General features: G+C 33.9%; 1 protein-coding gene across 1 annotated transcript in view; it reads left to right on the top strand.

The window, feature by feature from the left end:
• Positions 1 to 26,354, top strand: part of Tmeff2 (transmembrane protein with EGF like and two follistatin like domains 2) — a 264,679-nt gene that overhangs the window by 214,001 nt on the left and 24,324 nt on the right. The window contains exons 6-7 of the mRNA XM_069995691.1: positions 3,242 to 3,390; positions 4,580 to 4,639. Of these exons, the coding sequence (XP_069851792.1) occupies positions 3,242 to 3,390; positions 4,580 to 4,639 (209 nt within the window). The remainder of the gene's footprint in view (positions 1 to 3,241; positions 3,391 to 4,579; positions 4,640 to 26,354) is intronic.

The following is a 26,354-nucleotide window of genomic DNA, read 5'->3' as shown; positions in this document are numbered from 1 at the left end:
TGAGCATTTCTTCATGTGTCTATTGGCCATCCTTCTTTCCTCTTCAGAGAAGTTTCTCTTTAAGTCTTCAGCCCACTTAGTTTTGGGGCAGTTGTTTCTTTGAAGATTTGTTGTTGGGGGATTTAATTTTTTGAGTTCCAGGTATATTTTATATATGAGACCCTTGTCCCTTGTATGGCTAGTGAAGATCTTCTCCCAATCCATGTGCTTTCTATTGATCTTGCTAGCTATGTCCTTTGCCATGCAGAAGCTCTGCTATTTCATATAGTCCCATTTGTCCAAACTTTTTTTCTTTGATTTGTTGTGTTTCTGGATCAATATTAAGAAAATTTCGGCCTGTTCCAAGGAGATCTAGGGTTTCTTCTATTCTGTCCTGTAATGTTTTCAGGGTGTCTGCTTTGACTCTGAGGTCTTTGATCCATTTGGAGTTGATTCTGGTGCAGGGTGATATATAAGGATCTAGCTTTAGTTTTCTACAAATGATTAACCAATTTTGCCACAACCATTTACTTAAGAGGCTGTCTTTCTTCCATTTTATTTTTTAGCTCCCTTATCAAAAAGGGAGGTCTGTGGGTTCATTTCTGAGTTTTCAATTCCATTTCATTGGTCCTCAGGTCTGTTCTTGTGCCAGTACCAAGCTGTTTTGATTACTATGGCTTTATAGTAGAGTTTGAAATTTGGTATTGATATTCCTCCAGCACTGTTCTTTCTGTTAAGGATTGTTTTTGCTATTCAGGGTCTTTTATTCCATATGAATTTTTGTATTGCCTCTTCTATTTCCTTGAAGAATGAGGTTGGAATATTGATAGGTATCGCATGGAATTTGTAGATAGCCTTGGGAAGTATTGCCATTTTCACGATGTTGATCTTTCCAATCCAGGAGCATGGGAGTTTTTGCCACTTTCTAAGTTCCGTTTTTATTTCCTTTTTCAGGTTTTTAAAGTTTTCATCATAGAGGTCCTTCCCTTCTTTGGTTAAGTTAGTTCCTAGGTATTTTTGTGTGTGTGTGTGTGGGGCTATTATGAATGGAGTTGCTTTCCTAATTTCAGCCACACTTTTCTCATTGTTGGCATACAGAAAAGCCATTAATTTTTTAGGGTTAATTTTATACCCTGCTACTTTGCCAAAGTTTTGAATCAGTTTGAGTAATTTGGGAGTGGAGTCTATGGGATTTTTTAAATACAAGATCATGTCATCTGCAAAGAGGGAGAGTTTTACTTCATCTTTCCCTCTTTAAATCCCTTTTATGTTTGCATCTTGTCTTATTGCTGTAGCTAGGCATTCTAATACTAAATTGAAGAGAAGTGGAGAGAGTGGACATCTTTGTCTTGTTCCTGAGTTAACAGGAAATGGCTTTAGTTTTTCGCCATTAAGTATAATGCTGGCTGGAGGTTTATCATATACAGCCTTTATTGTATTATTATTGTTCCATGGATTTCTAGTTTTTCCAGAGCCTTCATCATAAAGGGGTGTTGGATCTTTCAAATGCTTTTTCTGCATCTATTGAGATAACCATGTGGTTGTTATCCTTGCTCTTGTTGATGTGATGAATTATGTTAATTGATTTGCGTATACTGAACCAGCTTTGCATCCCTGAAATGAGTCCTGTTTGATCAAGATATATGATTTTTTGGATGAATTGTTGAAGTCAGTTGGCCAAAATTTTGTTGGGAAGTTTTGAATTAATGTTCATCAAAGAAATGGGTCTATAGTTCTCTTTCTTTGATGAGTCCCTGCCTGGTTTGGGGATGAGTGTTATGATGACTTCATAGAATGAGTTTGGTAGTGAACCTTCTCTTTCAGTTTCATTGAAGAGTTGGAGGAGTATTGGTGTGAGCTCTGTTTTGAAGGCCTTATAGATTTCTGCTGTAAATCCATCTGGTCCTGGGCTTTTCTTAAATGGGAGGTCTCCTATTGTTGTTTCTATTTCAATGCTTGATATGGACCTGTTAACTTGGTTTAACTCATCTTGGTTTAGTTTTGGCATGTCGATATTTGCTAGGAAAAGGTCCATTTCTGCCATGTTCTCAAACTTATTAGCATAAATGTTTGAGAAGTATTCCCTTATAATGTTCTGAATCTTGGTTGTTTCTGTGGTGATGTTTCCATTCTCATCTCTGAGTTTATTTATTTGGGTGTGTTCTCTTCTTTTTCTAATAAGATTTGCTAATGGTCTGTCAGTTTTGTTAATTTTTTTGAAGAACCAATTCTTTGTTTTGTTGATTCTTTCTATGTTTTTTTTTGGATTCTAAATAGTTTAATTCCGATTTAATTTTAATGATTTCTTTCCATCTACTGGATTGGGGTTTATCTTGCTGCTCTTTTTCAAGGAGGTTCAGATGTCACATTAAATTGTTGGTTTCCTATCTCTCCAATTTGTTAATGAAGGAACTCAGAGCTATAAACTTGCCTCTGAATACTGCCTTTGCTGTGTCCCAGAGGAGTTGGTGATTTGTGTGTTCATTTTTGTTGAATATCATGAACATTTGAATTTCATTTCTAATCTCTTCCATGACCCACTGGTGAGTCAACAGTGTGTTGTTCAGCCTCCATATGTTACAGGACTTTCTTTGGTGGCTTTTGGTGTTGAGTTCTAATTTTATTCCCATGTGGTCTGAGAGAATGCAAGGTATAACTTCAATGTTTCTGAATCTGGACAAGTTTGCTTTGTGACCTAAAATGTGGTCTATTTTGGAAAATGTTCCATGTGCTGCTGAGAAAAAAGTGTATTCTGATACTGCTGGGCAATTTATCACGTTTTATGCATGTTCTTCATTTATGCTGAAGAAATTTGACTACATTGCATTGCCAATAGTTTTCTTCACTTTCTTTCAACTATCCTTTGAGACTCTTTCCTCAAGTTTTACCTATTCAAATATCTCCCCAAAAGAGATGATGCAAATATTGCCTTTTAGGAAACTAAAGCACAGTTTCATGGTTGTTTCAGCCTATTAAATTCTATAGTATAAATTTGAAAGTTTGTGTGCATATTTTAAGAGTTCGAGGACAGAGACCAACATTTTCATGTTTTATCTATTGCTCAGGTTTTTCAATTATTTTCTTTGGTTCTGTGATTCTTTTCCTCTTTGATAGAAAAGTGAAGGAGCTGCCCTGGAAGGATGCAATTCAAAATGCCAATGTGCATTTTTGCTTATCTAGCAATTTTTCCTTTGTATTTTATTTATAATGTGGTAAAAGCACTATTGATGTTATACATTTTTCTTTCTTCCTCTTCTTTTAGGTGTGTGTGCAACATTGACTGTTCTCAAACGAACTTCAATCCCCTCTGTGCTTCTGACGGGAAATCTTATGATAATGCATGTCAAATCAAAGAAGCATCATGTCAGAAACAGGAGAAAATTGAAGTTATGTCTTTGGGTCGATGTCAAGGTAATATTCATACCAAAATTTATATCAAAGAATGTTTTCTAGTCTTTGTGCAGAAATGAAAGTGAAGATAACTCCTTATTAGGCAGCAATATTATTTCTGAAAGACAATTCTGATTCACAATGGATAGTATAACCTGCTGTAGAATTTGGGCTGATGAGAGGTGTTAGAAGGTTCACTGTCAATATTTTTATCTTTATATTTTTTTCCTGTATGGGACTGTGTTGTCATGACCATAAAAGCCAACATTCAGAAGACAACAATCATTCTCCCTACAAACAGTAAAAAGAGTGAAAGCATATTTAAAGGATGTGTGTCTTTGTGTACATATGCATGAGCACATACCCATACTAAAGCTTGATCTCAAGGAGTCACCTTTGCCCTTTCAAAGTCTAGTGGCTCTACCACTGGAGTCATACCTCACCTTCTGGCTTTTTGCTGGTTACCTGGAGACTCTCAACAATTTTTATGCCCAAGCTGGATCTGAACTGTGATTCACAGATCTCAGCCTGCTTAGTAGCTAGGATTACAGGTATGAGCTAGCAGCACCTAGCTAGAAGGCATTTTTAACAAAAACAAAACTTTACATATTGACTCAGAAACATTTCAATGCCATTTTCAATAGAAGTATGAACCAAGAGTGTTCTATTTTGTTCAGAAATATATGAGGAGATTTAATTTTAATCCTTTATTCCACACTTTAGAAAGCAACTGTTGATCTATTACTGTTATAGAAATATATATTGAGGGGCTGGGAAGGTGGTTCAGTGGTAGAGTGCTTGCCTTGCATGCATGAGGCCCTGAGTTCGATTCCTCAGCGCCACATAAGCAAAAAGAAAAAAAGCTGGAAGTGGTGCTGTGGCTCAAGTGGTAGAGTGCTAGCCTTGAGCTGAAGAGCTGAGGGACAGCGCCTAGGCCAAGAGTTCAGGTCCCACAACCGGACCAATATATAGAAATAGATATAGATATAGATATAGATCTTATATTTTAAGATGCTTAGAATTATAGTTGTGAAAAATAATAACTACAATGAAGATTCTGTTTGAAGCATCTATTTTGATATTAGACACTTAGAAAATGTTTTTTGTTCATTTTAAGCTACTTTGGTTTTTTTTTATAATTGATTTTTAAATATAAGTTATATGAAGGGATTTAGATTCAACATGTCAGTATTGTTCATTTTTTATGCAGATAACACGACTGCAACTACTAAATCTGAAGATGGACATTTTGCAAGAACAGATTATGCAGGTACAAAATTTTCTACTATAAAACAAGAGCTCTACTACTTGAATGTTCTGAGTAACTACTACTGCTTATCATAAGTTGAACCTGATGCATGTTCGTCTTCTTTTGTTCAGTCATGTTTACAACAGGCAGGATTAAGTTTTTGTCAAAGCAAATAAGATATTTTTTTTGCAGAGTTAAAGCAATTGTCAAAAATGTCAGTAGAATGTAATAACTTGTTTTGACAGTGCAAATAGTACAAATGACAAAATATTTATCATATTAATTGGTATCAATGGAAATTAATACAATTTTGGCAGTATATTGTAATAGATGCAAATGTTCTGGTTTGAATTTCCATAAAGATCAATAATAATAAAGTTTGCTAGTCTCTGAAATGCTGAATAAAAAGGGTAACTAGTACAAATAATACAGGTCATCTCCACTCAGATGAAAAGTTTAGAATGTGAATATAATTTAGGTAAAAATAATAACTCATTTAAATTATTTAGAACTTATAATATAGCTATCAAGCAAAGTTAAAAAGAATTTTACATAGAAATATGAAACCCATCTAGCAACTATAGAAGTTCATTTTGATGTATGATTTTATCTAATATGGTTTTCCTAGAGTAAGAAACAATTTGGGGCATAGAATTAGAATTTTATCAGACTCTCAAATTTTGTAGAAATTTGGGATGAAATATTTAAATATTATGGAGATTGACATAGAATGTAAGGTATTTCTAGACAGAATTTTCCATTTAGCTCTTTAGTATGTGTTTGTTGGTATTTTACAGCTATTATTCAATTAACAAATTTATGCACCTTTCAAAATATTTACTACCATTCATTCTTTTCCTGAAAATTTATTTTATCTACTAATATATCTGTCATATTTAAATATAGACTATCTAAAATTGACAATTATTTGAATATCTCATAAATTGGAAATAAAGATTTAAAACTTTTATCCTTTTATCCTATTTTCCAACTTTAAGAAAAAATGGAATTATAATAAAGTAATGGAAAAATCTTAGCTCTACTCTTATATATTCTTCCCTAAAACATTCAAGAGGACTATTAATAGATATCCCTTCAAAAGAATAGCATAGCCACCAGTAAGATTGAGAAGTTAAGATTGTAATATCTTCTACTAAGAATTCATCACAGCTGTTATTTTCATTATAAAATCAGTAAGAGATACATATCTGTCCCTTACAGCCATTTATCAATGTCTATGAGGAAAGGTTTCAAGACCCCTTCATAGATACCAAAATCTAAGGATGCTTAAATACCTTATATAAATTAGTGTAGTATCTTTTTAGATGCTTTAAATAATCTCTAGATTACTTATAATATCTAAAGCAAGTACCTAATTTTGTATCTAATGTAAGTTCTATATAAATACTGTATTGTGTAAGGAATAATGACAAGAAAAAATGTGTATTGCTCAGTAAGGTATAACTTTTTCATATATATGATCCATGATTCCTTGAGTCTAGGAGTACAGAACATATGAATGTTGAGGAGTACTATAATTTTAACTTTTTAAATAGGATATCTAATGCAATATATGTAGAGTACACAACAGATGTAGGCACAGTGTAATGAGCATGCATGTATGCATCATATAAAACCAGTAATTTATGGCCAAGCCAGCCCACCCCATTTCCATTCTTTCTCCTTCTTTCAAACTATGTTCAAAGACAATTCCTAAAACTGCACCACTTCATTCATAAGTAGTTTAGCATACGTTTCAAAAAGAACAATCCTTTTTAAATAAGATCGCAATACTAAAATCACATTTTCACATTTGAAATAATTATAAATAACTCCTTATAGAACACAGCTAACATTAAAACTATTTAATAAGTAGCACAACTTTGGTGTAATAGTTTGCCATATAAATACTTTCTAAAAATTCACATGAGATTTGCTAATTTAAAGAAATATTAATAAATGCATTGAAATATAATAATTAACAGCTGATGGCACATTTAAAACTTTATATAAAATTAAATAGTAATTATGTATTTTACTATAAAATAACTATGTCTTGACAGTATTATAAGCTATTGTAACATATAAGTATTATACTGCTACTAATTCACATTTAAGATAACTTCATGATTCTTTGTAAAATAATTCATCTGGGAAAATATTTAACAAGTAACATTCTATGAATATCTTCTTCATGACCATCCATTATTGGGCATATAAGAAAAATCATACTTAAATTTTCAAGTTGTTCAAAAGAGTATACAAACATCTATGTGCATTTATAAAATTATAACAAAAGTGTAAGACTCATTTAATCTAATTCATATTGCATGTTATAGTCCATTGATTTTTCAGTGATTTGGGGATTGAATTCTCACTCCAAATAAATTTCTGATGCTGGTTTCAAACAGATTATGTGTGGTTCTCAATGCCTCTGTGGCATTGTTCCCGGTCTCAGCTCTATGTTGGACATGGAAATGAAAAATAATGTTTTTAAATACCTGCCACTCAGTCCGGCCCAGTTCCTTCTAGTTTGACATCAGGTTTATCTCCAAAATCTTGAAGAAGAACTTATAAGGTTAAAGTTAAAAACTACATGCTTGTTGAAATCCAAATTTAAGATGGGAAACAAGATAATGTCAACTGAAGTTTGCAATTCTTAATTAAAATTGATTAAAATTCTCCTAGAATTTACTTTAATTATCTTTATCTTCTTTAGTGACATTATTAAAATATGTTGTTATTATAATACCCTGTTTCAGACACTTATTTAATTAGCTGTGTCCCTCATCACTTCTAACCTTCCACTATTATTTGATTTTTCCTGAAATTTGAAACACAAAATTTAGACAAAAATAAAAAGAACCAAATAGTAAAGTCAATATATTGTCTCCTTCATTTATATTTCACATGTTAAAAAACTCTACAAAGAGGCAAAACAGACACTTTATGAGTCATGGTCCTTGAAGTTTACTCTCTGCACAGAGCAATTTAATGTCACAACTGCTTCCCTCATTAGGCAAACATTCCCAGGCTCTCTCATCAATGGAAAGTAATACTCATTTCTCCCTTATATGTCATCGATATCACTTCAGACCTCTTGCCAACCACCCTTTACATTATTATGAACTTATATTAAAAGCTATTAATGCAAGAGCACATGTTTCTGGTGATAAAACTATCTACTTTAAAGAAAGCCTGAATTTTAAACTTATTCTATTTTCTTTTTTTTAATTGTGAAAATAATGTACAGAGGTGTTACAATTACATGGGCAAGGTAATGAGTGCATTTCATATCAAGCATTGTTGCCTCCTCCTTTGTTTCCCCTTTCCATCCCTTCCCATTCCCTCCACCACCACTATCCCCATGCCAAAGTTGTAAAGTTCATTTTCGACATAACATCTTGTACATCTCATTGGTGCAGTGAGTCCACCTGTATCCCTGTTTAAACAATTTGTTTTTTCCCTTCCCCTCCATAAATTATACCAACATCAAATACAATGAAAACAGGGGTTATACCATGGGGGAAGGACATACAAAGCAACAAAAAATATCTTATAAATATGTTAGACACAATAGCAAGAAAGAAAAAAAAATGAGTCCTTAACTTGGGGTTCATTTCGCTTAACATCAACTTATTTGACCATCTATTTTCTTTTTAATTTTGCTTAACAACCAATAGAAGTCCAGCAAGAACAGAGCCAGAATTAAAGGGGAGGGAGGGAGGGAGAGAAGTAGGAGGGAAGGAGAGAGGGAGGGAGAGAACAGAAGAAAAAAGAACATCTTGTATATGTATATGTCTAATTTGCAGAGTGGAAGAGAAATAACAAAACACTGAAACAAGGACACAGGATGATCCATTGCAACAAGGATACCCATAAAACACTATATTGGAAGTGAACTTTACAACTTTGCAGGGGGAGGAGGGAAAGAGGTGGGAGAGGGAAAGGATAGTGGGAGAACAACAAAGGAGGGGGTAACAATGCTTGACAAGAACTGTACCCATTACCTTACTTATGTAACTGTAACCCCTCTGTGCAGCATCTTTACAATAAAATTAAATTAAATTAAAAACCAAATTAAGACAGCAATGCCTAACGTAAGCTAAGTTATGTTGTAGACTAGAATGTGTCTAACTTGCATAGAGAGGTAAACTCTATGATCCCTCACAAGCTCACTAAGGTAGTTTGCAACTAGGAAAACAGAGGAATTTGCCAAATCATCCCTATCCAGATTCCTTTCTGGTTGTCCTGACTTGGATTTAAATTTTATCCTGTCTCCTTTAATGAGACCTAAGGCATTACTGAATCTTGATTCAAACAAAGGTTTGGATTTCTATTTCCAGGCCTAGTGACAGCTCCCTACTAAATAAGCTAACCAGGCAATTGAATGTTCTTCTTCCGTTATCAGTCTAAGACATAGGGATTAGAATTAGGTCTGTTTCTTCACCTGCACAAAGATTCAGAGAACACAAATTTAATAAAACCACAAAGCCAGGATTTTGCTGGCTTTCCATTGTTTCAATTTACTGAAATTAAATTTTCCTTTTGAAAAGTTAAAGTAGAAATTTAAGATGGCTCTTGAAACTTGAAACATTTTAAAGTATATCTATCTATCTATCTATCTAACCTATATGCATCCATCATATAGGTTTATTTCCATCATGTCTGATAGTAAAAACAAAACCACTTAATTATTTGTTTCTCTTTATCTGGCATATTTATTTCCAATTGTGTTGAATTTCAATGTGAAAGTGTGGTCATGCTTCAGAAAATATTATTACATATTTTTCCAATAAAATGTATTTATTTTTTATAAGTTGTTAGATGTTAGCAAACATGATGCTGGACTGTTTAATTTTATCATCTAGAAAATAAAAATGTAGTTTATTTTATGACAACTTGTACCAGTTTCCCAAAAGAATTTACAATGCCTTATCATTAAAAAATGCTCAATGAATAGAAACTGAAAACATAAAAGTAGAACTGTTAAGAAAATTAGTATATTGGTCCCATGGACTAATGCATTTACTGCATTTAGCCCTGAACAAATTTTGCAACCAATACAAAAGAAACTATGGTTGAATTAGTTCAATAAATACTAACAGAGTCCCTGCTAAGCAAATGACCTATCCCAGGTTGCACAAAGGGAAACACACTAAAAAGAAATGACAAATTCAGAAAGAGAAAGTTTCTCTGTGCTCAATTATACAGGCAATATTTAGCACAGATCTTTTCTAGCATCACTTGAAAGCACAGAATGGATAAAATACTCAACAGTGATTTTTATCCAATATACCAAGAAGCTCTCAGTATGGCTGGCTGATTTTTAAATCAGTTTTTGATAACATTCTAGAACATAACATAAAAATATATATAACTCAATGATAATATTTCTGTGGCAGATTAAAATAATGAGTTCCATTCATGTATAAATCTGAATTAGAAAGACAGTATATTCAATAGTTGTCTCCGTGTTTCTATACGATAAATAAGAACTGAATAATAGAATACTTTGAAAGTCCTGGTTAACATTAAGGATGTTCTATAACCAATATGTTATGAAAAGAACCTTCCCATTTTGGTGAGCATTAATGAGAATGATAAGTCCCATATTATCTGCTTAACCAAACTGACCCAGAATCGAAGTCTAGCTAGTTATATCCTTAAAATATGTTTCTTTTTTAACTGTAGCAGTTTGAAATTTATTGTAATATTTAGGGAAGTTCAATATTTAGAAAACATTCTCTTTAGAAACCCATTTCTTATCTTGAAGCAGTATTGGAGATACTTAGCTCAGGTGTGAATATGGAAGAAGCCAAAAACGCATACATATAGATAAATCAAATCTATCCCTTGCATTAATGTTCTATCAACCTTTCCCCGCACAAAGCAGAAACTGAGATCTTGCTATCTAGAGAAATCTAAGAATATTGTCAAAATATCTTGTTCTTCATAGAAGCCATTGCAGTTTACAAAGCTTTTGTCTATCTGATCTTCTTGTCTTCACAACATATATGTGAAGGAGATGTTATATGTGAGAAATGGGGGGGGGGGGATCAGATATCTTAAAGGAAAAGAGAATGAGAAGGAGCTAAGAGTAATCCATCCATGCTAATTCCAGACAACAAGTATGAATGGAGAGGCACTGGGAAAGAATAATTCTGAATTAGAAAGAATAAATGATAGAGAATATTGACTAAACTGTCAGTAAAGAGCAGCTGTCTAAAATTCTTAAAGACCTTTGGACTGACCTCAAGGCTAACCCCTGAGAGTTCCAGGGTCAAAAATGTTTCACCACCATTTCTATGCTGCTAAAAGATTTTCCAAAGGTTTCCCTTTTTATTAAATGTATGACCATACATTCAAAGCATCTTGTACCAGTTATATGGTTCTGGTTCCCTAAGTCCCCATATAGGAAAAGAAAACAGTAGTGATCGCTGCCAAGAAAGCTCACACTAATAAAAAACAAAATCACCAACTTCTATGACACGTTGTACTTTTACAAAGATCTGTTCACATTACCTCATTTGTTCTAGGATCAATGCAATGAACAAGGTTACAGATACTAGGAGAAATAAAATTTAAACTAAGTGGCTGATGCAGAACTCCTAAAAGTATTTTGACATATTAACCACACTCCTGCACAACTAGGGTACTTGTTTGATTTTCTGAATTTACCTCAATTGCCCCCGCCACAGTACATACATAAACATGAATATCAAGTCATTTCATACAATATTTATAACATGAGCTGGTTCAGTCATGTGGCAATAATCTATATTTAAAATGGAAGCTTTTTCCATTTGTTCACGAACACAAGGAACACTTCACTGGAAAGCATGTTACGCCTGGACCAGTGATTTGATCTGTAGAAAATAAATAAATAGCAGCAAATTCAGGCAGTAGCTTGTAGCACAAATATTGGTATCAACTGTGAAATAAATAAAAATGTTTGTCCAGGCTATTACATTGTTTCGACTACATTGACTAGCCTCGAATATTTAAGCCCAGGAAATGAATTAAAATGTCAAGATTTGCTCAAGATTTCTGAGAGAAAGTGTCTCAATTCAAGTATTTTCCCCTCTGGGATTTACATTAAGAGTGCTGTAAAATTCATAAAGCTTTCTGTGAACTCTAACTCACAATTTTTCCTGCTCCCTTGAACTTCTGTGCTTTTGTTGTTTTTTCCCCCCAGAAAATCACATATCCAGTCATCTGTAATATTATGTTATGTTCATGGTAATAGATAAACACAGGAATACTATTTGCAATACAGATGAAGGTTCACTACCAAAGACTTGCCTTGGGCCCTAGCAAACACTGGGAAACTTTTTGTTTATGCCCCAGTTCATAAATGCATCCTGCATCATTTATGTTCACGTTTTCCTATTAGGAATCCTCTCTTCTAAAACAAGTTATTCACCTAGAAATGTTACTTATCTATCTACTTTCCTCTCCCATAAATGTGTAACAGTGGGTTTAGTGATGATAGCCACAAAATCAGACTGTACTGAGTTTAATCACTGGTATGGCTATTGTTGGTTGTTTAACCCTGAGCCAATTCATTGGCCCTTATGAGCTTCAGCTTCTTACTCTAGTCAATGGAAATGCTCAGCATAAATACAAATGACTGGATTTTAAATGAAAAGATATCATATAAGACATTGACAAGCAACTAGTGATCTACCTATTCTTACTGCTTTGGTTTGGTCTGAAAATTAAGAATTAACTTCCATGGGAAGCACAACACATTGAAGAGGATTTAGCATATCCATGCAATATGATTTCTGAGTTATATATACAAACTATCCTTGATGGAATCAATTACAATAGGTTTTCATGATTGCATGTTTCTCCACATATAACAACTTATTGCAAGAAACCAGAGCTGATGTTTTCCTTCATTCACAAATTAATATTTATTGAGCACGTATATGTTTCCAGTATGCTAGTATACCTAAATTTTCACAAGGCCAATATTTTAATTTTCCTATAGTAAACATTCTTTTGTGTATGATATATGTAGATCACTTAATAATATGAACAGAACATTTTTACAACATTTGGTTGGGAAGATATACCACAGATATACAATCATAATATGTACATTTTAATTTTATTTTATTGTGAAAGTGATGTACAGAGGGGTTACAGTTACATAAGAAAGGTAATGAGTAGATTTCCTGTCCAACAATGTTACCTGCTCCCTCATTTTCCCTTTCCCAAATCAGATAAACATGTATATATATACATATATATATATGTATATATATACATATATATGTATACATGTATATATATACATATGTATACATATGACATAGTGTACCAAAATAAAAAAGAGTGACAACAGGGGATAAACCTAAAGGAAGAAATGAAAGAAAAACAAAGTGACTTCACGTAGTACATTTTTTTAAATGTCTTTGTTCCATATCTTGGAGTTCATTTTGATTAGCAACATTTTATATGGTCATATGTACATAGCTATTGAGCTATTATGATCTTCTGTTCCCCTCAGTAGATGAATGGATCAAGAAAATGAGGTATACATCAGAAAAAAATTATATCACCCCATTTTTTTATTGTGAAAATACTGTACAGAGGAGTTACAATTACATGGGCAAGATAATGAGTACATTTCTTATCAAGCATTGTAGCCTCCTCCTTTGTTTACCCTTCCCATCCCATCCTCTCCACGCCCTCCCACCCAACCCTCTTCCCCCCTCTCCCACCAAAGTTGTAAAGTTCATTTCAACATATGACTTGTACATCTCATTGTTGCAATGGGTCCACCTGTATCCCTATTTAAACGATTTGTTTTTGCCCTTCCCCTCCACAAATTATACCGACATCAAATACAGTGAAAACAGGGGTTATACCATGGGGGAGGGACATACAAAGCAACAAAGAAATAATCTTATAAATGTGTTAGAAACAATTGCATGAAAGAAAAAAACATTTGAATACATATCTTAGGATTTATTTCCCTAACATCAACTTATCTGACCTTTTCTGCTTGACTCAGACATACACTGGTTATTGCAAATAAGGGAAACTATGGGACCTATGTTTCTTTGGGCCTGGCTTACTTTACTTAATATAATTTTTCCAAGTCTTTCCATTTCCTAACAAATGGGACAATGTCATTCTTTCTGATGGAGGCATAGAATTCCATTGTGTATATATACCACATTTTCTTGATCCATTCATCTACTGAGGGGCATCTGGGTTGATTCCATATCTTAGCTATGGTAAATAAGGCTGCAATAAATATAGTTGTGCTGGTAGCTTTAGTGTGGTCTTGATATCACCCCATTTTTAAGGAAATAGAAAGCATTGGAAAAATTATATTAAGTGAAGTAAGCCAGACCCAAGGAAACAAAGGCTCTCCATGGTATACCTCATTTGTAATAATTAATGCAATTATTTTATTTGACCTTCAAAATTAGTCACTTATATCCCAAGATATCTGAATAAAGGACCTATGAAAGCATTATTTAAAACAAATTAATATCATTTAGACAAAGAAAAAATAAGAGGAAAGTAGTTTATGGGAATTTATTTCTGTCTATGCAACACATTATCATTCTTTCAAAAATGCTAGTGGTCGCATGTGGACAATGAACACGCTTGTATCTTAAGTGAGAAAAAATGTTTCTAAAAATGTGGTCATAATGAATCAGAATTTGCCTGAAAGGGCAAAGAAAGAAAAGTTATTTGAACACAAACACCCAGCTAATGCTAGTGAAAACATGATAATCCTACACCCTAATTTACAGTTAGAGATGTTATCTCCTTTGCTAGGAAGAGCAGCAGTGTAAGTTCCTATAGAATGTATTAAAATGAAAGTGTAGACATGTTCCAATACCCAGTATAATTTCAAGGCACAATATTTTCCATCAAATAGTAAATAGAATCCAAATACTTTTAAAAGACTGTTTTAGAGCACTTGATTGTTCAGAATTTGACAAAGTCATAAACTTATAAACCTACATTATCAAGTACATTAGAAATTCAGCTCTCACATCTTGATATTTTGAGACTATGTGCAAACATAATAATCTAAAAATATTTTAAATACCTGTAAAACTAAATGTCTCAAAGAAATTGCATCTGCAACTTGTTGTTTTGTAGGAGAAATTTCAGTTGTTCATTTGAAAAACACACTTTTGATTATAACTCAAATGAGACCAAGAAGAATCTAACATGAAGCCTAAATACTGGCATAACAAGTTCGTGGAAATCAGTGATAAATTGTATATATAAAAAAATCAGTTGTCTAGTAACCTGGAAATAGTAACAAAGAGCAAGGAACACAACAGGCCACCTCTTGACACCTGACACAGTGTAGGAAGGGACAAGATATGAGGAGCTACCCCCAAGTGGGCCTGGAGATGTGTATAGATGTCAGGCAGAAAGGCAGACTTATTCAAGGGCAAACACAACACCAACAACAAATGTAACACAGGATAGCTAGGATCATTCACTGGAAGTTGAGAAATTAGGACAGGATAGTGAGAGGACTGTAATTTGGGTGTTGGCTAAATTCATGGTAGAAGCAAGTAGCATTCTCAGACTTGTAGACTAAAACAGATCTTTATTTTAGAAATACTGAGAATAAGCTGTCATCCATGTGGAATTCACATTAACCAAACTTGGTGCTTATACATTGAAAAAATAACTTAGAGGACTTCTGTCTGCCAACTAATGTATTACTATGTAGAATTGAGTTATTTGAAAAGCCTAGTTACAATGAAATTACTACAAGAACCTAAACAGAGCATATAATCTTCAGATATTTAGAGCATCAGGCTAAAAATCCTGATGTAAGTATCTACCAATAGGGACATTTGCCCTCAAATCAGTATGAAACAGAAGAGTCCCCATGCTAAGAGCTATTAGCATTGTTGGCTTCTGTGACTCTCTTTGTCTGCATTTCCATTCCTGGGTAGTCTCTCATCTGGGCTTGTAGACTTGGAAAATTTAATCAGGATAAGGTAGAAGCCTGCTCTCTCAGAAATCATTTCCTCCTGACTTTAAGTCATTCTAGGATTCTACATGATTCTGGGCCAATCCTGCACTCCTTAAATGCTGAGCTCCTTTGGGTTCTCTAACATACAGACTCTCCCCTTACAGATGATAACATAACACAGTCCCTACAGGATGGTAGGGCTTTCTGTACTGGGGAAAGTGCACGAGTTAACTTTAAGTCGTCGTCGTTGTTGTTGTTTTGTTTGTTTTTGTTTTTATTTGTGGGTCATGGGGCTTGAACTCTGGGGCTGGGCGCTGTCCCTCAGCTCTTCAGCTCACAGTGAGCACTCTACCACTTGAGACACAGCACCACTTCTGGTTTTCTGGTTGTTTAATGAAGATCAGAGTCTCAAGGACTTTCCTGCCTGGGCTTGCTTTGAACCGTGATCGTTAGATCTCAGCCTCCTGAGTAGCTAGAATTACACTTTTTAACTTTAATCCAAAAACAATGACAATATTGACCAATAACAAAGAGAAATAAATAGGTATAGAAAGCAAGTTCAATACTCTGAGTGTGTTTTTTGGTTTATTTGTTTGTTTTGTTTTTTTCGTGCCAATCCTGGGGCTTGATCTCAAAGCTAGTGTTCTACCAGTAGAACCACACCTACAGTTCCCGGTTTTTGGTGGTTAATTGAGATAAGAGTATCTCAGCCCTTACAGCTCAGGCACGCTTTTAAATCTTGATCCTTAAATCTCAGCACCCTAAATAGTTAGGATTACAAGTGTGAAGGAACCACTGGCACCCTGGCTTGTAGGTATTATTTTTTTTTATGTAATTCTCAACATTTATGCTAATATTTGTCTTTGTATCTTTTATAGTGAAATTGTTAATATTCAGCTTCATAAAACATACACTGAATGGCATTTATTAATTATCTTACACAAAATAAACATCTGTATGTCTAAGAAAAATGCAATAAGTTTTTAAATATCATCCAAAAATCAACTCTGAAAATGTTGTTTTTCCTTTAGAAGTAGTCCAAAAAGATCATATTATTAGCTTATACAGTATAAACCAACAAGTAATTAGCATTTTGTCAAGGAATACATATGCAAATTCACTTCTACAGGTTGTTTTTCAATGTACTGTCAAAATTATTCACAAATCGTGCACCATTGAGACTTTTATTACCTGTTTTTCTATTCTTTAAAGAGCCCTTGAAGTTGAAGATTTACAATTGCTTTTTTAAAAATCTCTGAGAAAAATCTCAAACCCCTAGCTGTATACCAATTCCCCACAATTGCTTAGATGCCTTTGTTACTGGTTTCTGATTTTACTCAAATCACATTTTCCTATAGAATCACTAGGAAAAACCAGCAGGCAGACAATGGAAAACCATCTGTAAGTTCCGTAAATTTTCCGTGTTGTCTATACAAGAGACGATCAGTAGCAAGCACACCATCCCATCCACAATGATGGACCGACATTAACTCTTACGTAGGCAGATTATCAGGCCTATATTGGTCAGAACTACATGGTTACTTTCTGCAATCTAGCATGATTCTGAGCTCTTCACCTTATCCATGAAATGATAAAGACTTCTCAGGAAACAGCTAATAGCAATGTTATCCTAAGAAAACCATCATCATCATCATCAACAACAACAACATCAGCATTTTCATCATCATCGGTAAAAACACTAGAATAGGCTCACTTAATACATTCCAAAATAAGCTAGAAATTAGATGTGTTATCTGTTGTTTTGGACACCCTTAGAGGCTATACTCCAATGATGTGGATAATCATATTCATTTCCTAATTTTATTTAGATTTTGAAGAAAATAGCTTACAAATAGCATTTTGTAGAAGAAATAATTTGGCATAGTAATGCAGAAACTTTTAACTTAATTTCAAAATGCCAATAGTGCTAAGGCTTAGAAATCCTGTCTTACAGAGCTATAAATTATAGCAAAGTACATATTAGGTCGGATCCAGAAGTTGTAACATTATAGAGTCCAGAATTGGGTCCCTACCTACTTATTTCTCAATTCTTTTATTGCCATAAAAGAGATACAATCCAAAAGGAAGGACCACTGGCATAGCACAGTTCTTTTCACCTTGCTGCTTCAAATGCATACATACTTTTGTTTAATGATGGTTGACTCCTAGTAAGAGTCAATTTATTGAATCTTCACAAATAAGAAAGAATATCTGTCTTTACAAAGATTTATGAGAATGATAAAAAGTAAGCTGGCCAAAGAGAATCATAAGTACTAGGAGTGGATCATAAGTTATTGAGGAGCTTTGCAGCTCTAATTAGATCTCTAATTCGGTATTCCTAATGAGCATTCTTATTACTTGGGACTCTAGTTTGCGTCTATTCAAAGTGTGTCCTTTTTTGTTCATATTAGAGTCTTCTTACAAATTTTGACTGTATTTGCTGTACAAAACACCGAAAGAAAGATTTTTTTAATGATGTTCTTTGAGAGGCAATGGCAACCATTTCAAAGATTCTTTTTATTATCAAGTCAGTTGCTCATTAGAAACTTTCTGTTTGCTCATACAGATACATTTAAAACTCACTGTATAAATTCTGCTGAAGCATGCAACAGAATTTGAAACTGGAATTGTTGTACTACTCATGGAACAAAATATTTGCCACAGCTTTAGGACTGGAATGTTCATGAAAAACCTAATTCATAGCTGAAGAGCAGGGAAACCTGAAAATATTTCTTCAGTGGCATTTGAATGTTCAGCTAGGCTTTGTCAATTCTCTAGAAGAACACTGACATACAGTTCTGCTAGACATTTCCAACACACCACCCCTACTTGGAGCAGGGTCTAAACCTTGCTGCATTGCTATAATGTTTTGCATACTGAAATAAAGTTATTGGTTTTTCAACAAGGACAATGAGGATATTTATTTAGAAAGACAACTTGAACAAATAGCAAAGACACTAGGAAATGATAAACGAGCAAGTCTCTGTTACAGTAATTACTTTAGCATTGAAACAAATGAATAACTTTCTCAGCAACGCTATTTTCTGTCTTAGATTATACAACTACCTGTTCATTCAGTATGTGCATGACTGCCCTTTTTACTGGAGGAAAATATCTAAGAGGGAGGAATTGGCAAATAAATTGTCTTCCAAATTTGTGTTAATGTTTTGAAAAAAATTATGATGTTCTTTATGAAAACAGACTGTAGCTGAAAGGCAGAATAGATATCTTAGATTTCTCTTTTGTTGTTGTTGTTGTTTTCAATCTATATAGTTCTCTGCTGAAAGATAGATAATTAAAAGAAAATTTCAGCTAGATCCTTCTGGCATAGGTAAATAAAATAATGTATGAGAATCTATAGTCTATTTATAAAAAGTTATTATCTGATTTTCTAATACCGCTGAGATGCTTGTGTTTTTTCATTGAAAATGTATGACATATGTTCCTCAAAAGACAAATTTTAAAACCAAGTTGCTCAATTTTCAATGTCATCTAATCTAGGAAATTCTCTTAACCCCTCTAAAAATTCTTCTTAATGAAGATTTCATATGTTCTGCCTTTCTCGTGTGTTCTAAGCATAAAAGCTCTTGTGAAACGTGACTCACTCTGGATTTATGAGAAATTATTGGCATGAATTTTACATACAAGAACTCTTCATTTTAATATATTGTTCCTAGTATCATCCAAATTTTTATTTTTTCAAGCTAGAAGTTTGTTACGTAGCAAAATCTGTTCTCATTTTAAAAAGATACATAATGAATTTTTAATTCTAGATATCCATTTCTGAGTGTCATTATATTAATGTATCATTCAATTCTATACAGAGAATTAGAGGATAAATATGTTGTGCTTCATCTCTGTTATAAAGCTCTGAATTTATTCCCTGGGTAAGTCTTTACCCATTGACTAGCTTAAGTCTCGTTCAGACTCTCCCTTTCAAAAACACAAAGGTTTTTTTAGGGCAACCATACTTTGGTAATGGGTTTTATTTTTGTAGCAAAGAGGTTTTTTTCCCTAGGCCCCTTAATTTTTCCTAATATTGTCACCAAAAAGATCACTATGCTCAATGTGTTGGAAGTTTCAAAATTTGAGAAAGTTTCTACTAGTCTAAAGCAATACTGTTTGTCCTCTGAGAGAAAATCTATTAGAATTTAAGTATAAATATTGTGCCAATTTAATTTGTGAACTATTAAGAATATATTCCAGACAAGGTACATTCAATTATTCCAACATTTCAAAATATAGGGTTTTATTGAGAGGCTACAACAATAAATATAAATGTAAAGGAGGGATTTTAAGTTCTAATTTTTGTCTTCTCTTTGTAAACAGAAAAATAAATAACCAGTTTAGGCACAGCTGTTCATGAAGATTAAATTATTCTTCTACCAAATAAATGCGCTTTTATCATATTTCTAAAATTTTTGGAGAAATAAATGTACTGAATTTTCTTAATCACTCCAATTCACTGACCAATGCTCCTTGGTTATTTAAAAAAAAATCATTTTTTAAGAACATATCCATTGAACTTGATCTCCAAGGTGTCTTTTATTTCATTTAAAGGAAAAAGAAAAGAAATAAAACCTCCATAGCTTATATTACCTTTACTTAGCATAAGTGGATAGGCTGCCCAGGGTTTAGTGAACACATCTACAAACTATTATTAGATTCTGGATTTAATTTTGAGCTTAGAAATAGCATAGTTCATTCACTGCTCTATGTGACATTTTAAAAACCTGAGCAAACAGTATTATTCTTGAAAAAGAAAAGCTCTTTCTCACAGATTCAGCATTTAGAAACAATATTGAATTGATTTGAATCAGGGGGGAAAAATGTCTCTGAAAACTTGAAATGAATATAAACATTAGGCAGATGATCTCACCTCTTATTTCCTGCCTTAGACTCGGTCTTTTTCTTTGGAGTGGCTATTAATATGCATTCAAACTTTGTGTGTGTTTAAATGCATCCCAAAACCACAGTTTGCTCTTGCTTTTGTCTGAACCCAGCCTATGAGCTCTGTGCTGCAGAGCTGTCAGGGCTGCTGTGCCCTGGAGTAGAACACTTCTAATAAGAAGCATGCTCTAATCATCCCAGAGCCTTTGTCATCTCTTGTGGCAGGATCACATGTATCTTTTACTAGCATTTCTTCACCCCAACAACAAAAATGGTGCTTTTAGGTGAACAAAACTCTCCTGCCCTATCCTTCAAGCAGAATTCTTACATTCCTTAGAGTCACAATGGTTCATATCCCTTTTTGCCCTAGGAAGGGGAGAAAACACCCAACAAAATTAAGATGCTTCATTCATCATGCAAACTGTCTACTGCAATACTGCCAAGAAAATGATCGTTCTCGTATCACCCATCAATATTCCTGACACCTGTCTAAAAACTCAGGTCATGCATATCCATCTGCCTTTAGAGAAGTGTCAATGTACAAACCTTCCTTCACTATTTTTAGGGTCGTGTTAAAATTATTCATCACTTGACTTGTCAGGTCATCCAATTTGTCGTATTATCTGGATCTACCTGTGTCTATTACTGGTCATTCCCCTTTAGCACTGAGCTTTTAAAACACTAGAATGAAGGGTGTTTTGGAAGTTGTCAAATTCGTAAGTGACAGTATAGCACTTCGTTAAGCCAGAGCTCCCACCAAGAAATCACTGTGCTCAATACCTGTTCCTGTATACGAGTAAAAGCAGACATTTGGGGTTTCTGTGTCTACTGTAAGTTCTAGTTCAGTCTAATTTCTAGTCAATAAATTCTAATTTGTAATGACCTTGAGTATCAAAATTACAATTTTTCTACTGTGGGAAATGGTTTCAAGAGCTTAAAAACACACCTTATAAATGAAATAAGCCTTTAAAACTGAAGGAATCAAAGAAATACTATTCTGATGAAAAAATACATTGTCAGTACTGAAATGCCTAGAAATATTACATCACACACAAATTTGAAAAATGACCTGGAAATATTTGTTGGAAATTTTGAGCAGTCTCAGAAAGTTGCAGTGGTTGTGTGTCTCATTTGTTAATCTTAGTGTAAAAGTTATAACTCTAAAACTCCAGTTCACTTGGTCAAATGTTTCCCAGTGTCAAGTCATTTGTTGTTGTTGTTGTTGTTGTAGGTCGTGGGGCCTGAACTCTGGGCCAGGGCGCTGTCCTTGTGCTCTTCAGCTCAAGGCGGGCTCTCTACCACTTGAGCCACAGCACCACTTCCGGTTTTCTAGTGGTTTAGTGGAGATAAGAGTCTCACGAACTTTCCTGCCTGGGCTGGCTTTGAACCATGATCCTCAGATCTCAGCCTCCTGAGTAGCTAGGATTATAGGCGTGAGCCACCAGTGCTCTGCTCAAGTGACTTTTACAATTTTATTTTTCATCAAATGCAATTTTAAAACTGGTATGCTTCTCTCCACCCACTTTACCTGTCTTATTTGAGCCTGCTTTCAGGGTGTTTATGCCAACATTTGTGAAGAGGATTATCGTATATGAATAGCCACCATTTCCTTGTAGGTGGAAAAAAAAACACCTCAGAACTGGAATTTAACTCACCCTGGATTCTAATTGTTTCTGAACACAAATCCTCAGAGACCTGTGTTAGTTTCTGTCCTTAACCACAACCTCCAAAAGCCATATATATATATATATATATATATATATATATATATATATATATATATATACTTATACACATAGATACATACATACATATACATATACATACATACATAGACATATACACCTATATGTATATTTTTTTTTACTAAATGTGGATCTCAGAGAGATGATTACTAATATCTCTCTATTATTCTGTCTAATAATGTGGCATACAACATACAAACAAAGACTGAGATGCTCTGTCCTGGCTAAACAACTACTTTTCCTGGGAAAATATATGTTGGGATCCTGAAAATGATTAGCAGAATCTCTGTTGCTGTAGTCAACCTTGCTGTCCCCCAAGGGTGTCACTGGAATACAGTCTAAGCCTAGTAAAGCACCAGGCACTTTCAAGTGACATGAGTTTGACTGTGACACTCATGAAGTAAAGTGCACTGGTCCTCAGATGGCTGATATCCAGGACGTCAAAATTTCAAAGTGACAGCAAGAAAGAAACAACCTGAGACCCATAAAATCTTCCTCCCTGTGGAAAATGCCACGTCTTAGAGAAATTTTGATTTATTTGGCTATTTGGATGAAGAATTTTCATTAGTGATTTTTTTGTCTTCCTTTTCAGTTGTTATAAAAAGAAATATTCAAATTCCTTGTTTGCTTTTCATCTTCATAAGATGGAGAATATTGTATTAGGAAAAATAGATTTGAGGCAAAGTAAGGAACTAATGTGTGATATGTTATTTAAGGACATCTATACAAAAATAAATCTACAGTTCTAGAAAGAAGTAGAAATTAAAAGGGTTATGAAGTAACCATCAATTTCATGAGATGTCATGAAATTCAAGCAGAAGAAAAAGCAAAGATTATCAAGAACAAATACATTGAATATTATGACTGCCTTCACCCCTTTTCTGTTTCCATTCATCTGCCCCCAATCTTCCTCTAATCTCTCTCATTATATGTTCCTGCCTCATGGTATTCAATTTGTTAAATGTAAGCTAATTGTTCAAAGTAGTTATACCATTGGAATTCTCTCCTGCGGAAGGAAACCACACACACACACACACACACACACACACACACACACACACACACACACACACACACACACACACACACACACATATACAGAGAGAAGATTTGACCTTAATATATGATTTGTATATGTTTTCATATGTTTATAATTTAGATCTAACTTCCACATGAGAGAAAATGTGCTCTTTGTCTCTCTGAGCCTGAATTGCTTAACAAGGGAGCCTAAAAATAAATGTTAAAAAAGATAGTCTCTTAAGAAATTTTAATTATATTAATGTTGGTTTACTATTTTACAGAGTTTTAGTGCAAAGGCATACAAATACAAAGCTCTAAAACATGTTACATATATGTCTTATATGTGTGTGTATATTCTATATATAGTAAATTGCAGGTTAAATTTAGTCCTAAAAATGTGGGTTCCAATTTGGGGGTTTAATTTTTTCACTACTAGCATTTGTAAAAAACATTTTAAGGTTGAACTTGTAGAGAAAATATAATTCCAAACATTGCTTTGCAAGTGATAGCAGACTGTTTACTGAAAGAGGAAGAAAGAGACCTTCATATGCAAATGTATGGCATTTGGAAATGTCATATAGCTACATCTACATATAAATAAGCTGCTTTTGGAATTCCAGGGAAGGCAGTCTTTGTATAGCATTAGCCAATTTCTACATCAAAGTAAAGTAAACTAATAGAGTAGCAGGAACCAAGACATGGAAGAGCACATCTTTCCTACTGCCTAGTACAGGTGCTGCACTGGAGGTCGAAGATCACCTGACAAATTCCAACCAAAATAAAATCAAATTCTACAGAGCTTGAACGGTAATGAAAATTAAACTAGGGAGAAGAAAAAAGACTCATAGACCAAAAATTGACAAATTCCCTATCAAGTATGGCTACCCTTCCAAATGAAAATCAAAGGCCTTATGAGGTCTTCTACATTTAACATCTTTGGGATTTTCTACATTTAACATCTTTGTTGGGGGATTGTTGCTTTTGTTGTAATTTTTATAATTTTTTATTTTAAGTAATACTGCAAAGGAGTTTCATTTCAACAAATCAGTTAATGGTTACAGTAAATTATTTTGCTTCTTTGGCAGGCAATTTTAACAAAGTTGGAAAGGTTGTACACACACACACCACACACACACACACACACACACACACACACACAAACACACACACACAAACACACACACACACACACACACACACACACACACACCCTAAAAAAGACTTAACATTTACCTTTTCTTGTTTCATATTTCTTCCATTGCTTTGGTGTAAGATGTATACTTAAGAAGAATTTGACCAGAAACCACAGTATATTAACCACCAGATTGGGATAAGTAAATCTTCTGGACTGAATGTGCCCTTCCAGGTTTTATTCTGTGAATAATATTTTTCTAGCCAGGCACCAGTGGTTCAAGCTTTCAATACTAGCTACTCAGGAGGGTGAGAATTGAGGATTACAGTTCAAAGCCAGCCCAGGCAAGAAAGTTTGTGAGATGTTTATTTCCAGTGAGCCATCAAAAAGCCAAAGGCAGAGCTATGGCTCATAGTGGTACCAGGCCTTGAGTTTGTTGCCCAGGACCAGCACAAAATAAGATAGGTAGGTAGGTAGGTAGGTAGATAGATAGATAGATAGATAGATAGATAGATAGATAGATAGATAGATAGATAGATAGATAGATAGATAGATAGATTGTTTGGCTGATTTTTCCCTGCATTGTTATTGCACTCCCAATGCTTAGAGGAGCCATAGAGGAAAAACATTAATAAGTTAGTTTATGTAATTATTGCTGGTCATCTCATGAAGTTTCAGGTTAGGTACACAACAGTTTCATGTTAGTTACTAGAAAGCCCCAAAGTCTGCTCTGGCCTTTTTACAGAATATTCAGAATGGAGCTGGGGTTAGAAAGATAAGTTCCAGAATAATAACTGAAAAAACAAAGTTGAATATTTGAGGAAAAAAAGAAATTTAATAAAGCTTATGGTATCAATAGAGAAGAAGAAAATGGAAAAGCCAATTGTCAAAGAAAACCCACAAATCAGTATAGTCTTCAGATGGATGAATATAATTGCTACATTTTATTGAATAGTCACATGGATCACCATATATTAGTGCTTTTCTTTGAAATGACCTTTCAATAAAAGAATTACTATCACCATTGGAATGATTTTAAAATTTAGTCTCAGAAATTAAGCAGTTTGTCCAAGGACATCCTGATATTTAAGAAGCTGAGATTGTAAAGAGACTTTATTCTCTGGCCACAAAGAGAACTCTTTCCATGACGTCAGCCTGCCTTTACTTAGTGAAGAAGAATAATAGGGAAAAGGTAGCAAGATGCACATTGGATATATCTGAAAATATACAGCCTCTTGGGACAGAAATTAAAGGAATCAAAGCAAATCCCTAATGAGGATTAAAAATATAATATCAAAGAACATGTTCAGAAGACTAAAAAAAGGGAAAAGAAGTAGAGAAAATTTTGTTGACTTTCTGCTAAAATGTGCTGACATGTGGGGATATTTCTGTTTTTCTGAACATCTGGTGGATATTAGCATGTTTTTATTCACAATCTTCTATTATTAATGATAAAGAAAAGCTGGATAATTATGATACACTGCCACAATGGTTGAATATCATGCATGAGATTTTTTTCCCCAGTGTTATAGAATCTCATCATTCCATCAAATATGAAAACATAGAGCTATTTTTAAACAGAGAAATATGGATATTATCTTATTATAACAAACTTGTTTCCATCAGAAAAGAACGCATTGAGTCAGCAATACTTTGGTTTAAGAGATAAGAACACATTTCAAGCTCTGATTTATGGTTATTAATGAGTGATTCAAACTACACTTTTAATATTGGTTTTAGTTTGAGAAATAACCTAAGCCTGAGATAGATAGATAATTTTATTGCTTTTATAAAAAGACTTCACGGAAGTCTTTTTGTCTCCTTTGCAGATTGTAGAAATCAAGTACATTTTTACTGACCTTGTAATCTTTCTCCATCCCCTAGCTCCTATTCAAAGTTTCACCAAGGACTCCCGGCTCTTGTAAGAATGTGTTACTAAATAGAACTGCATTCCTTCCACACAGTGTCAGCGAA

This window comes from Dipodomys merriami, unplaced genomic scaffold, assembly GCF_024711535.1.
Source record: "Dipodomys merriami isolate MVZ:Mamm:240054 unplaced genomic scaffold, mDipMer1.0.p SCAF_49, whole genome shotgun sequence".
Taxonomy (NCBI): domain Eukaryota; kingdom Metazoa; phylum Chordata; class Mammalia; order Rodentia; family Heteromyidae; genus Dipodomys; species Dipodomys merriami.
Note: the sequence above shows the minus strand (reverse complement) of the source record. Positions and strands in the feature narration are given on the sequence as shown.